The 13,852-nt window shown below is 42.2% G+C and overlaps 1 protein-coding gene across 3 annotated transcripts; it reads left to right on the forward strand.

The window, feature by feature from the left end:
• The first annotated feature begins 2,742 nt into the window (after positions 1-2,742).
• On the forward strand, positions 2,743-12,636 carry EEF1AKMT1 (EEF1A lysine methyltransferase 1). Of its 3 annotated transcripts, none has more exons than XM_036404067.2 (5): positions 2,743-2,771; positions 6,791-6,940; positions 7,835-7,917; positions 8,608-8,888; positions 10,094-12,636. In XM_036404067.2, the coding sequence occupies exons 2-5, from the start codon at positions 6,794-6,796 to the stop codon at positions 10,219-10,221; spliced, it is 639 nt and encodes a 212-aa protein (XP_036259960.1). In that variant the 5' UTR covers positions 2,743-2,771; positions 6,791-6,793; the 3' UTR covers positions 10,222-12,636. The 3 variants fall into 3 exon arrangements, with proteins under 3 accessions (XP_036259960.1, XP_036259959.1, XP_036259962.1); XM_036404066.2 differs by lacking the exon at positions 2,743-2,771 and adding an exon at positions 2,984-3,085; XM_036404069.2 differs by lacking the exon at positions 2,743-2,771 and adding an exon at positions 3,286-6,237.
• Positions 12,637-13,852: the final 1,216 nt, after the last annotated feature.

Below are 13,852 nucleotides of genomic sequence, written 5' to 3' on the forward strand. Positions count from 1 at the left end.
ATAATCTATTTTCATATTAATTAAACCTGATTATACTTTTTCATATGGCTGCAGGTTGTGCTACAGTGAGAACAAAACTAGAATTTCATTAGTAGAGAAAAAATGCAACAGAGTAAAAATAAAAACTCAAACCCCAAAACAGAAATGCCTCATGAGTAACAAGCTGCTGTTGCTTTCCAGGCTAGAACTGTGTTTTTAAACACTGTTTCTGATCTAGCAAATGCATTAGTGAAGAGGCAGTGGTCTACGTCATCAGGTTTGTCTCAAGGACACCAGTATCACTGCTGTGTGACATGGGTCTGTCAGTGAAAGGACAGGGGAGATAGCCTAACTGGAAATACCTATCTGCAAAAAATATTAGGGAATAATAAAACCCAATTATTAATAAGAAATTTCTTTCAAGATGCACTTTACAGGTATTCCTGTGTTTGTGTTTCATTTGTCCTCGCATCCCAAAGAAATTGCAGCCAGAGATAACCTGGTTTTATTCCTTCCTACAGGATCACTTGAGCTCCTTTAGAGCTTTGCTTCTAGAACTGTCTTGTAACAGGATTCAAGCAAGGGCTGTGCTTGCTGCCAAGTAGTATCTGATATCACAACCTAAATAATGTCACCCTGGCAGCCCACCCCCAAGCCCCCGGACAGCCATGTGCCCTTATGTGATCTGTCTAACCTTTCTGGTGAGGAGGGATTGCTTGCCAAGGGGCAGTCTGCTGCTCTGGGAAATCTGGACTGAGAGTGTGTGTCATCCCTGTCTCATTTCCACTTTCATTATCAGCCCTGTGCAGAATGTTTTTCATGTAAAATACCTTACAAACATGCATGAAATAGGACAATTACTGAAGTGTCACTTCACATTTCTTGCTGCACTCAGTAATGCTACACAGCTATCAATATCAAGACTTGTCACTTTCCAAAATGCAGGGAAAAGGGGTTGGTTTGTTTGTTTTAAATTACAGCAGTGCTGGTAGCATGAACAGATATGGATACCCACCATACGTGACAGTCTCCTGTGCTGGGATGAAGACTTATTTTGGCAAGAACTTTCAAAGACAAAGTGGGTAATGCACTGAATGCCCAATGATCCAGACTGCAAAGGAGTCTTTTAAACCAAATGAAAATGCCCACAGTTCTCTACTGTCATGAAAAACCTTGTTTCCACATGAGGGATGTTAAAAATATGGGGATCTGAAGGAAAAATTGGCCAATTCCCACATCCTGTGGTGGAAAGAAAATTTGATTTTCTGCTGCTTATGTAAGCTGTGCTGCAAAATATTTTATTATTAATTTAGTATTTCTGTCTTCCAAAGCAGTAGTTCTGCTCTGTTCATTTAATGCCCAGTGCTGAGCCCGTGACTTTCTGCTCAGCAACAGTGAAATGTTGTGGCAGATGAAGACTGAGCAGGTTGTAGGTAAAACAGCAGTTTCTTACTCAGCTCACTACTGATATTCTGGCTCTGGAGAACATGAGGAGAGTCTGCTGTTGGGTTAAATAATCTGATGGGCAACCTCCTATGGGCTGGATTCTAGGAGGGTGACAGAGACAACACTATGCACATGACTTTTACAAACATTGAGCTTTATAAAGAAAGAAAGCTTTTTGTCTTGGGGCAGTGAGATCATGAGACGTGCCAGATAAGCATGTTGTGCCTACACATGAGAAACAAGAAAATGGGAAGTTTTTATGACCAAAGGGAAAGATATAGTGGATTAAATTTTCCCCCTCTGCTTTAGTGAGAGCCCACCTGGAATATGCTTCCAGCTCTGGCGTCCCCAGCACAAGGACATTGCCCCGTCGGAGCAAGTCCCAGGGAGGGACAACAGGGATTAGAGGCAGGGACTACCTCTCACAGGAGGGAAGATTAAGAGAATTGGAATTGTTCAGCCTGGAAAAGAAAAGGATTTGGGGTGACCTAACTGTGGTCTTTCAGTACCTCTAGGGAGCCTACAAAAAACGATTGACAGAAACTTTTTACATGGGTATATAGTGACAGGACAAGGGGGAATGACTTCAAACTGATAGCAAGTATGTTTAGATGCGATATTAGAAAGAAATTCTTTACTGTGACAGTGGTGAGGCACTGGAACAGGTTGCCCAGAGAAGCTGTGGATCATCCCTGGAAGTGTTCAAAGCCAGGTTGGGTGGGGCTTGAAGCAACCTGGGATAGTGGAAGGTGTTCCTGCCCATGGCAGTGGGGTTGAAACTAGATGGTCTTTAAGGTCGCTTGCAACACAAACCATTCTATGATTTTATGAAGTTAAACAAGGAAGGTATTTTAAAACTCGCTATGTTTTGAAAGCATCTATGAATCGGGTCGACTTCCGTTTGTATGCAAGAAAGGGAGCTGGTTCCAGCCTGCTAATGCTGAATAGAAATGGAAAGCCCGGACAGGAGACTCAGCTGTAGAAAACCAGTTTGGGGTGCTGGGCTGCGGTGCAGGGCAGAACTGGCGGCTCCTGAACACTTTCTGTCTGACTCGAGGGATGCCTGTGCTCTCCGGGTCTGCCAGGCCGGGTGCCGGAGGCTGTCTGGGTCCCCAGCTCTCTCCCGTGCCTACCCTGTCCCACATCCCGGCACACACGCCATTCCCCGGCGCGCTCGGGGCCGGGACCGGGGCCGGGACCGGGGCCGGAGGGGGCGGGCCCGGGAGCTCCGCCAGGCCCGGCGCGTCCAGCAGGGGGCGCGCGGTCCCTGGCCGGCGCGGCACGCGCGCGGCGCGGGGGGCGGGGCCTGGGGCGAGCTGCGCGCGCGCGGAGGGAGCCGGCGGGCGGTGAGTGGCGCGAGGGCCGCGCGCGGGGCGGGAGTGCGGCCCGGGGCCCCCGCGCGTGCCCGCCCGGGACCACCGTGAGGGCGGTGGCGCGGAGCCCCCTCACCCACCCATCACCGCCCCCTCACAGCCCCCTCACCGCCCCCTCACCGCCCCCTCACCCACCCATCACCGCCCCCTCACCGCCCCCTCACCGCCTGACCCTGCTGCGCCGGCGGGCGATGGCGGCCGAGGCGCGGACGGCTGGCTGGGGTCACCCCCTGCCCCCCCACGGGGATTCTGTGTGGCCGCAGAGTGCCCTCGAAGCGATCCACGGGGTAGGGGACAGCAGGAAACGGCCTTCTCCGGGAACCGTCCGTGTCCCCTCCGCCACGCGTAGGAGGGACCGGTGATCCCGAGCCTGTCCTCCGTAGGACACATCATAATTTCCTTTTGCTTGAAGTAGCCACCAGAGCTCCTGACTTTGCTTTGTTAATCCGTTGCAGTTTCTGTGTATTTGGTAATCCTCTGAGAGCTTCTCTTGTATGAACTTTCTGTGTGACTTTGACACATTGTGAAATTCCGGTTTTTGAGGTATCAGGGCACAAGTCCAGACATTTAGTAGCTTTCCGGTCTATCAGATCAGGACTTCTCTACCTCCAGGCAGGTGGTTGCAGCCCCTGCCAGGTGATTTTCATTAGGGTTGCACACCACTGGCCAGCATTTCTCGGTGTGTGCTGCAAACACCGTGGATGATGAGCTGCTTGTCTCAAAGACTGACTTGGGCAGCTTGGAAAAAACACAGACAACTAGATTTAACTCCATTTCATGCTCTCAGTCTTTTGAGCAAGGTTACTCTTAGAATAAGATCTTTTCTGAAGTTGCACATGTGCTTTTTATATTGTTGGTAAAAGATCTAAAGGACTAACACTGTCCTCTTCTTCCTTCTTCCAGCGATGAACAGCATGGCTTTCCAGATGTATTTCTACTCCATGACCTTTTAGCAGTCTTTCCTAATGTTTTCTTATCACCTGTTCTCCATGTGGTCATAACTACAGGTGAAATGAATGTACTGAGGACCAAAAACTGTTAATTTTTCCATAGTGTTTGAGTATTTTTTTCCTCTGTTTAAATTTGGCTATATAAAAATAGACTTCTCATACATGACCGCCAGAAACTATTGTTAAATACATACAACATTGTGTGGACAAAGCCTTGGAGTCTCCTGTGCTGCTTTTATCTCTCTTAATTTATTTTTTGTTTTCTTTGGAGAGCTTTCACTCTGTAGTGATGACATTTGCCTGAACAGTGCATCAGCTAGTAAGAGAGAGATTGAGCTGTGCACAGGGGAAGGGACTAAAGAGTCTGCAGGGACCTCCACCCCTTCATCCTACCTGCTGCACTGCAAGCCACATTTGTCACCTCATTTTTCCTGTTTTATGGGTAGATCTGGCCCTTTAGGGACCAGTAGCATTCAAATTTGCCATTTTACCCTATGAACACAAATTTCCCATTTTACCCTGCCTGTTCCTGTTCCACTCTATCTGAGGGAGCTTACCTCCTTCTCTGGTGTTTTCCTTCAGGTGACCTTTGACTTCACCATGAGACTCATTTTCTAAACCTTATGCAGTGTTCTTGAACTGTTCTTGGATATCTGATTTCCCCCTATGTGGCTTCCAGAGAGCATCTGTGTGAGGACAGAGCATGGTCTGCATGTGGAGGGACCCAGGGCCTGGGGCAAGCTGGGATTGGTCAGCTGGAGCCTCAGGGGCCTTGGGAATTAATAGTATAAAGATTCCCTTTGTGCCAGAGGCACTGTGGGCTTCTGTGCTTCTTCCCACCCTCCCGTAGAACTTTCAGGGTTGCTTCTGGACTTGAGAGCAGTGAACTTAATGGAAGAGATAATGAAGGGATTTCAAACAGTAGAACTGTCTCCCTTGAAGGAATTTACAAGTCTTGTGGACATAAAGTCACTTTAAGGGTTTTCTGATGTAGTTCTTAACCATGAGAATGTCTTCATCCTAATAACTTGAGTCAGTATATACATTCAGAAAAATATATTAAATTTTGGAGGCATTTATAATAGCTGTAGTAATATTTCTACCATATGTTCTGAGTTACCTCTCCTTGCAAAACCTCACAGTTAATTACTTCTTGGTTCCTAAGGCTTTTAATTTACAAACCAAAAGGAAGAGTTTAAAAAAATCAACTAAAAATTATTAATAGATAAAAGATGTCTATGGCAGTATGCCTTTTTATGTTCTGAAACAATGGCAAATTCTTCATCAGCAACTTTATCTGTGAGGGTTTCGATTCATGGGCATAGATTTAGTCTTTGCAAATGCTAGTATGGGCTCACTGAACAGAAAATCAAAAAATTTCAACTTTTGACTTAAAAACTGAAACTTTCCACCTGTTTCAGTTTCTTAGAGTCAAATCATGGTTGTGTTCTTGCTTGGGGGGTAATAGCAGACCAGATTGCTGTATGTATTATTCAGTTATTTAAAAAATTGTTGTGAGTTAAGGAGTGATTGTAAATTTCTACCATGTCCTAACAAAAATAAATTGTTTAATAGGACCTAAATGGGTCATAGTGTTGTGTATTGTTAGAGCATTGTGGCTGGAAACTGTTATCTGTCTGGACATACAGTCATTCCTATAATAAATACTTTAAATAATATGTAATTTAATAATGTAAATAGTCTTAAAGCATTTGTGTTTTGTTCAATGAAAAACTGGGGGGAAAATAATGATTTTGGCTTTAGTAAGTAGCTTGACTCCGGAATTCTCTTGCATGAGACTGATGCCATAGGTGGATCTTTGGGCTGTGAGCAATTCCCTGTTTGGCCAGCCTGGCCTGAGAATCCATCAAGTCAGTAAATGATACTCTGGAAAAGGCAGGTTTTGCAGATAAGACCTTTCCTTAGGAAAGCTAAGGAAACTTACTGTGTCAGAGAAATGGCAGAGTTATCTCCCAGTGCCAGGGTAAGGTACCATTTTTCCAGCAAGCAGGAGGAAGCTGTTTTAAGGAAACTTCATCTTGAAAGCTCTTTTAGAGCAGAAGGAAGGGGTGGAAGGAGGAGACTGCCAGTTCTGGAGCTCTCCTTGTAATGCAGGGAGTGAGGAGAAGAACCATGAGCAGCTCCACTTGAAATGACTCAAAATGTTCAGTCACTGTTGTCGGTAAGTTCTTGGTGACTTGTGCATAATGCAGGTGTATCCCTGTCTGCATCTCCAGGCTCTGTTAAAGGCATTGCTCATGTGCTGATCTTTAGGCTGGGTGCAGGCAAAGTGGTTTCCTGGGAGAAGAATCTCTCTCAATTTTCTCCAGCTCTTTTCACGTGCTGAGTCCATTCCAGCACCTCCGTTCCACGAGGTGGCGCCGTTCCCGAGGAGAGGCTGCTGTGCTGCCTGGGGCAGAGGGCTCAGGGACGCTGCCTGGCAGAACCCACTTCAGGAGCTTTCTGCAAATGGCTCTACTTCTCCTTTGGTACCTACCGTGTCTTCTTGGAGCTTGCCTTTTTTTCTTTTTTTTTTTCTTTTGTAGGTTTGTGGCATTTAGAGGAATCTTTTTATGGCATGGAAGTTAAAACCAGGTGATGCTGAGCTAGAATGCTAGTTTACTTCATTTGGAGTCAAAATGGTGTGGCTTTTGAAGATGGGAAGGAATGACCAATAGCTATCATTATTTCTAGGAAGGAAGGGAATAATTTCTATAGGATCTTCCAGATCCACAGGAAACCAAAAGCTGTAATGTCAACTTCCCTGTAAGAGCATAAGCCAAATCCATGTTGCATAGAAAGGGAACAGTGTTGCTGCTCTTCCTGAATTCTCTGTGGAGACTTGTTATTTCCAATTGGCCTCTCACTGATTTAAGAGCGCTTAAGTAGAGGGAATAATTTTTCTTTTGTTAGGAGGTTTTCCTAGTTAGCTGCATTCTTGTTGGAAGTTGTTTAACCTCACAAGATTATGCTGTTTTTAAAAGCATTCACCATTGAAATGGGTTAATTTAATTAATTTCTTTTTTCTTGTTGACATCTAAGAAAATGGACGATGATGATGACATTCCCCAGCTTTCATCCCATACATTGGCTGCCCTCCAGGAGTTCTATTTGGAACAGCAGCAGAGAGAGGGCATGAAGACCTCCCAAGGGTTTAATCAATATTCCATTGGCTCAATAGAAGAAGACTGGGTAAGAAACTATAAATTTCAGTGAGTGAAGCACAGAGAGAGGAGTAGCCCTGACCAAGTTTCTTTTGTGGCTGGAAAATGAAATGAAATTAAAGAGGGGAACACTCAAGATATTGCTATTAATGGATGGCAACACTGTAGGGAGATTTGCTTTAGTATTAAATCTGGATGTAGTTGTTTGCTCCACATGTGCATGGGGGGTACAAACTGAAAGTACATGGAGAGGGAAGAAAGCTGCTAATAGAAGCATCTGTCCCTTCTGCAAATTTTAACTCCAGCCTGGCATGTGATAGTAGTAAAGACTCTTCCCTGAGTCTGAGGCAAACGTAGTGTAACAAGACCAAGTGATCTTTCCTTTCACTATTTTTTTTTTTTGTGTGTGTGTGTGTGTGTTTTATTTCTTTATTTTTGTGGATGGCTGTTTTGCTGCTTCTTTTTATTTGTGACAGACTGATTTCTGATTTGTCTCTGGGTTGGGCTTTTTTGGTCTTCCTTTTTCTGATTGTTCTGATTTAGTTATCCTTTTCTTTCTCCCCACACTGTCACTATTCAAGGGCCTTTTTCCTCATCTGCTGAAGGAACTCAATTGAAAGGCACATAAATAATGTGCATCTGCCCATTGGCTTTGAAATACCCTGTCAGTGGTTTGGATTTCTTGGTTTTCCTACTGCAGTTCATGTTTTGGAAACAGAGAGTGTAAGGTACCTGCTGCATATCACTAGATCACAGAAGTAGGAAGACTGTCAGGAAAACAGCCACCTTTCTAGCTTTACAGGTTGTGAACTGAGAAGTTGCTGTGGATTGTGGTTTTCTTGAGTTATGACTCACCACACATAACTGCATAGCACAGCCAGAAGATTTGATGTTGTTTGTAATTGTGCATTATCTTTCTCAGCAACTGAGCCAGTTTTGGTACAGTGATGAAACTGCATCATGCCTGGCTAAGGAAGCAGTTCTGGCAGCTGGAAAAGGTGGTAGGTAGGTTTAATAATTGTGTTGTAGATTTAACATTAAGATCTGCAAATATTTTGTTTCTGCTATGTTGGCAAGAGCATGCAGTTTAATTCATTACTCATTGTACTTCAGTTTTGTTCAGCTGAGACACTGCAGAGCTGCTTTGATGTTATTTAGTTAATAGTTTATACTGATCTTCCTCTTTGTCATTTCATTGAACGTTGTAGGCTGTGCCTTGTAAAAGTTTACTATAAATCTTTGTAATTTTTTGAGAAATACAGAGTGCTTCAGAGCACATTATTGACTTATAATTAGTTTTTATATTGTTTCTGTAGAACAGATGGAAAAAACTTGGTTTTCTTCCTACTTCTATAAACAGTAATTTTTCATTTTTGAGTGTTTTTGAAACACTCATTTTTGAGTGTTTCAGAAAAGCAAGCATTTCCTTGCTTTTCTGAAACAAGACTTTCTCTGTAGTTAAGCTTAAGATCTTTATGTAGCATGGGGTTGAACAAGTAATAACTTTCATACTTAAAACTTTGTTACTATGATAATTAATTGTTAGAATGGAGGAACAATACTTTATATTTTTGGGACTAATGTTTAAAATGTTTTCCCAAAGCCTCTCTGAAGACTGCTGAGAAGACTGTAGAGTTTTGTTGCTGTTGTTTGCCTTTTAAAATTACAATTTTAAGTTATTGTGTGTTTTTTCAGGATAGCATGTGTTAGTGCACCAAGTGTGTACCAGAAACTGAAAGAACAGGATGGTGAGGATTTTTCTGTGTGTATACTGGAGTATGACAGAAGGTTTTCTGTGTATGGACAAGAGTTTATCTTCTATGATTACAACCACCCTTTGGACTTACCTGAAAATCTCCTGCCACACAGTTTTGACGTCGTAATAGCAGATCCACCCTATCTGTCTGAGGAATGTCTTCAAAAGACTGCAGAGACCATCAAATACCTAACAAAAGGAAAGATTCTGCTTTGCACAGGTATAACTAATAAAAATATTAGGTCCCCTTAAGTAGCTTTTTTCTCTCTTTGTAATGACAAACTTACATGAGACAAATGCTAACTCAATAATGCTGAATTATCATTAATTTAAGGAGGAATATATGTCCTAAGCCTTTTATTTGAGTACTTGAGGTACTTAAATAAAGGTACTTCAACCTTTATTTTAAACAGAAGTGGGTTTCAATAGTTCAAGTCAGTACTTTTTTCCTATGGCATTATGAATTTTACTAAATTTTGGAAGAATTATAAGATCATCCAGCAAAATTCCAGAAATATAATTTTTCTTGTAGAAGGGCCACTCTATGTAATTGCAGTGATTGAAATCTGGGAATGGCAAACATAGGTGCAAGTTATTGTTTATGTCTTATGCACTGAAATGCAGCAGGAGGAATTAAACAGCAGTGATAAAAGCAGAAACCAGATAACTAGATATCTGTACTTGTGGGTCCTTCTTTAGGAAGGTGCACTTGCTGTTTGAGAAGTGATGTGTGTCTGCCCAAGTCATGGCTTTTCTTAAACTGTTTTGTTATTACTGTGTTGTTATCTGAGGACATCCAGGAAACCTTTCCAAAAAGCGAAGGTCAAAACCCCTCTGTATGTACAATTTCAGGGAAGGCAACCAAGCAGGCAAAAGAAAGAAAAATTAAAATAATGTGGCTATAGAAAGCCTGCTCCTTGGTTTAAGTGCACGTGGCAGTCACACACAAGGGTGGTTCTCAGACGTTTTTCCCTAGAGTGGATAGGTGGTCCTTCAGTTTACTGCTCAAAGCAGTGATTGCTCAGTGTGTAGCTGCAAATATCACTTCATGGTTTATATAAGTGAAAGAGTAGATGTAATCTGTTTGCATTTCCCACAGCTCCCTACCATTTGACTTCCTTGGAATGTAGCAAGAAGACTGAGTTCAAGTTTGGTTTCTGTAAAAATGGCACTGATACCCTCTACTTATTTTTATGAAATTTCTTGGACATTCATTTCTTTGGGATGTCTTCCATTCTTCTAGATTTACTTTACGTTTCCCAAAAGATTCTGTTGTCAAGGAAGGCTGAGAGTGTAGTTGCTTTAAGCCTGCCTTCCTTAAAAAACACCAGGCTCTCTAAATATGCATTTGGGAGGAGCTATTAAAAAAGTTCAAACATTCTGTTACTGTTTTTTCTTATTGCATACCAATTATTTTTGCTGCAGGTGCAGTCATGGAGGAACAGGCAGCAAAGCATCTTGGTGTGAAGATGTGCAAGTTTATTCCAAAACACTCACGAAATTTAGCCAATGAATTTCGATGCTATGTGAACTATGCTTCTGGACTGGACTAATTCTCCTAAGATCATCTACAAATCTACTTTTCTTTTGAAGCTTTTTCAGTCAAGTTTCTTTCTGTTTACTGTCAGTTATGCCACATTTCTGAGGGCTGACATGGTCAGCTCTGAATACCGTTTTCTGGCATAGCTGGAATCAACACAGTGTGATAGCCTCTCTCTTTTAAATGAGTAAGCATTTGCGGTTACTGTGTTTTGTATTAGGTAAATGCAGACCAAGCAATGCAGGTGCTGGATAATGGGAACTTCTTTGTTAGACTTTAATTTTAACTGGTAGCTTTTACTATATGAGGACACATCAGTGGCCTCTTTGAAGTGAATTTAGCTTATAACAGCACATAGGTGTTTGCCTTGCAGGCATCAGAATCGTCATTGCCAAAGAGCGTGATATTTCTGTAGTAATGTGACCCACACATGTCCCTTAAATCTTGAATCCTAATGGCTCTGATTAAATATAATGCCTGCTTTTTAATAATTTCAATATCAAACTAAAGAGGATCTACAGGTATGTCAAGCTACACAAATGGTTACGATTTTTTTTCCCAGTTGCCTGATTTTATCTTTTTCTCCTGTTCCACAGACAGCAGCAGAGCAGTAGAATAGAAGCATCTTAAAAATCATTGAATCTTACAAGGCCACTGAAGAATAATATATTGATAAACTCCCACTGTTTCAAATGGAAAAATGTTATATTTTATATTCATATATTTCAGTCAAAATAGATAATGCATTGGAAAGGGTTTGCTTTGCATAAGTAGAGATTTTTGATAACTGGGAATTTTAAAGCCACTTTTGACTAGCCTTTGACTACACTACTGAAGTATTTTTGGGTGGAGATTAGTTCATAAATTTCAAGGCACTCAACACTTTTATAATCTCTAAAAATACTACAAAACACAAGCACTTGTCTTTGTATGTCATACTATGTAAAAGTTAACAGAAATGCTGCATCTACAAGACAAATCACATAAAACCAAGTACTAAATTTATTTGTAGTGGGAATAAGCCTAATTAAGCTTGTGAGATGAGACTTTTTATAAAGCAGTGATAATACTCATGTTTCTGCTGTTTGGATGCAAATTTTCCCATCTGGTGGAGTAAACAGCTGAGCAGGAATAATATAGATGGATTCTAATCCTCTCTCAGTGCTCAGAGAATGGTGGTGTCTGAGCTGAAAACAAAAGTGGTTCATAAACACCCACCCAATCCACTCTAGCTCTCCTCCCCATTTTCCAAGAGATCTGTTTGCTTCCTAAGGCTTTTCTCTCCTCACATTTTATACCTGCTGCTTCCTCCCTGCATGCAGTGTTCCTGGGCTCCATGGTAACATTTTTCTTCCTCTTGCACATGCCTTGGTTTCTGTCAGGCTGGTCACAGGTGTTGTTAAAACAAGGGAAGTGCAGTGAGGAAATGCTCACAGGGAGAACAGGCACTGTCCTCTCCTTTCTGCTGTGTGAGCCAGGGCCCATACAGTCTTGCCTTTCAAAGCAGATGCCATCCTTGCTGCTGAGCCAGAATTCCCCTGAAAATGACTGTCCACAGGTGAAATACACCTGGGTTTAGTTGTTTTCTGGGAGGCTACATCATCACTTTCATGTGGCCAGTTTGAAAAGAAAGCAAACCAGAATGGTAACTGCGTAGCTCTTGGCACTAACCTGTACTTTAAACTGGTTCATTACCTCAGTGTCTTGCACACCAAGCAGATGGAGATAATGAAGAAACTCATGAAACTTTGTTTTTAACTGCATAGAGGCTTCAAGTGGGACAGGCATGATTGCCAGAAGGGATGATACTGTCCCTCTCCCACCCACCTAAATTAGAATGTGCTGTTCAAATCGAAGCCTCACCTATTTTGCTGTTTTATTTGCTTCATTTTGGTAAATGTGTATAATTGGGCTCTCCATGGCAGAGTTAAAAGTCAACTTCACTAACTTCATCAGAGATACTTCTTAAAAAGATAAAAGTGCACCATTCAGTTGTACCAAGAAGTTCACTTCCAAGAAAATCACTGCTGCTTCTAACATGTAGGTCAGACAGCTTTGAAAAGGGGCACTGTGAAGATGCATAGTTACGGAACTGAGGGTGCATGGAAATCTGTGCAGATGCACTCAACAGAGCAGCCTGTTGTCCACCAGCCTCCCTCTTAAAAGCCTGGGGACTGCAGGCAGCTGCCCAAGTAGAGCTTGACTAGTGGCATTTACAGCCTTCATCAGTGTAACTGATGGGTGGTAAACTATTTTTGTCTAACTTGATTCCAAGGAAGTAGCTCTTTCTGAGAAGGGTACAAGTCACAAAAATCCATAGTGAATTTGTGTTTTGTGCCAGCATGGTAACTTTAAGAAATAGTACATGACAGCAAAACCCTCTTTTCTTCTGTAACAGGATTGTGAATAAAAATGTCAGTGTCAAGCAGTGACTGACTACTGGGGGTGTCTCATGGATGGACTTCCTGTTGGAACAGACTGTGGTGAAGTGTCAGCACTGTGCTCCTTTTCCAGTGGCATTTATGACTGCACAGTCCTATGTGCTACAGCCTCCTTAACTACCCTAGCCCAGGTAGTTATGGCTGTTCCCTCATGGCAGCAGGATTAATGGGTGTTCATACTTTCTGAGCACATCACAGCCTTTTTCCCTTTTCCTCCTGCTGCTTTCATGTTCATGTTCCCCCATGCAATTCCATGTTTATATGTAGCTGTAGATCTTCACCCATTCAGACAGACACCTTCAGGTGATGACTGGCAAGTAAACCCAAACTAGCATCTCGGGCTTTCCTCAGCCTTCCTGAATGATAGAATTTTCCAAACGACCTTAAATGATACTACAGAAAAAATAATCTCATTACCAAGGATATTGTTCTGTGTTTTGTGGCTCCTAATGTATTCCAGGGACAACCTTGTTGAAGGAAAAGATTTTCCTGGCACAACAAAAAATTTTCTCAAATCAGCTGCAGCTGCCAGATAGTTCTAGCTTTGAATTGTTTGCATTTATTGGGCCTGGAGTTGGTTCAGTGAGGCACTTCATGTCTTCCTTCTGTCAACAGTTTGTGAAGCCTTGAAGCAACTCCAATGAACACTCCCTCCCCCATGCAAATTAAAGGCAAGGCTGTGGCAGCTGTAACCAGAGGGCTGGAAGCTGGAAAATGTCACACCACATTTGAAGTGAAACTGATATAAATCCATGATGTGATGACCTCATTAAAAAAAACCAATTCCAAACAAACACAAACTACATTTAACACTCAACCTTTCCCACATGAGTAATGTGGAGAGAAAGGATATATGGAAGGATATTATGATGGCCAGCAAGTGTTTGTGTAGCTAATAGCTCTTGATGTTAAGTATTAACAAACAGTTGCTCACTAACAAAATATCAAACAGTTGCTCATGCTAAAACTTAAACAGCTTTTAAGAGACACCTAACTGGAAAGCTGAATCAGGAAGCAAATTGGCTCAGCTAAAAAGTCTGTCACAGAGGAAAATGAGGATTAAGATGGAAAAATGGGCTTCTGAATGAAACAGCATAAAGATGCCTAAACCATGGGAAGCTTGCTGCACTTGTTGCAGTGTGATGAGGTCACCAACACAAGCGCTCTATTGATCCATGGAGGTTTTGCAGTTCTCAGGTACTT

Source organism: Molothrus ater, chromosome 2 (assembly GCF_012460135.2).
Source record: "Molothrus ater isolate BHLD 08-10-18 breed brown headed cowbird chromosome 2, BPBGC_Mater_1.1, whole genome shotgun sequence".
NCBI classification, from domain to species: Eukaryota; Metazoa; Chordata; class Aves; order Passeriformes; family Icteridae; genus Molothrus; species Molothrus ater.

Bases quoted from the DNA above. Each gene is read 5' to 3' on its own strand.
- EEF1AKMT1 (XM_036404066.2), top strand. From the start codon at position 2,990: ATGGCGGCCGAGGCGCGGACGGCTGGCTGGGGTCACCCCCTGCCCCCC. The intron at 7,918-8,607 runs GTAGGTTTAATA...GTGTTTTTTCAG, and splicing joins GCAGCTGGAAAAGGTGGTAG to GATAGCATGTGTTAGTGCAC. The intron at 8,889-10,093 runs GTATAACTAATA...TTTTTGCTGCAG, and splicing joins AAAGATTCTGCTTTGCACAG to GTGCAGTCATGGAGGAACAG.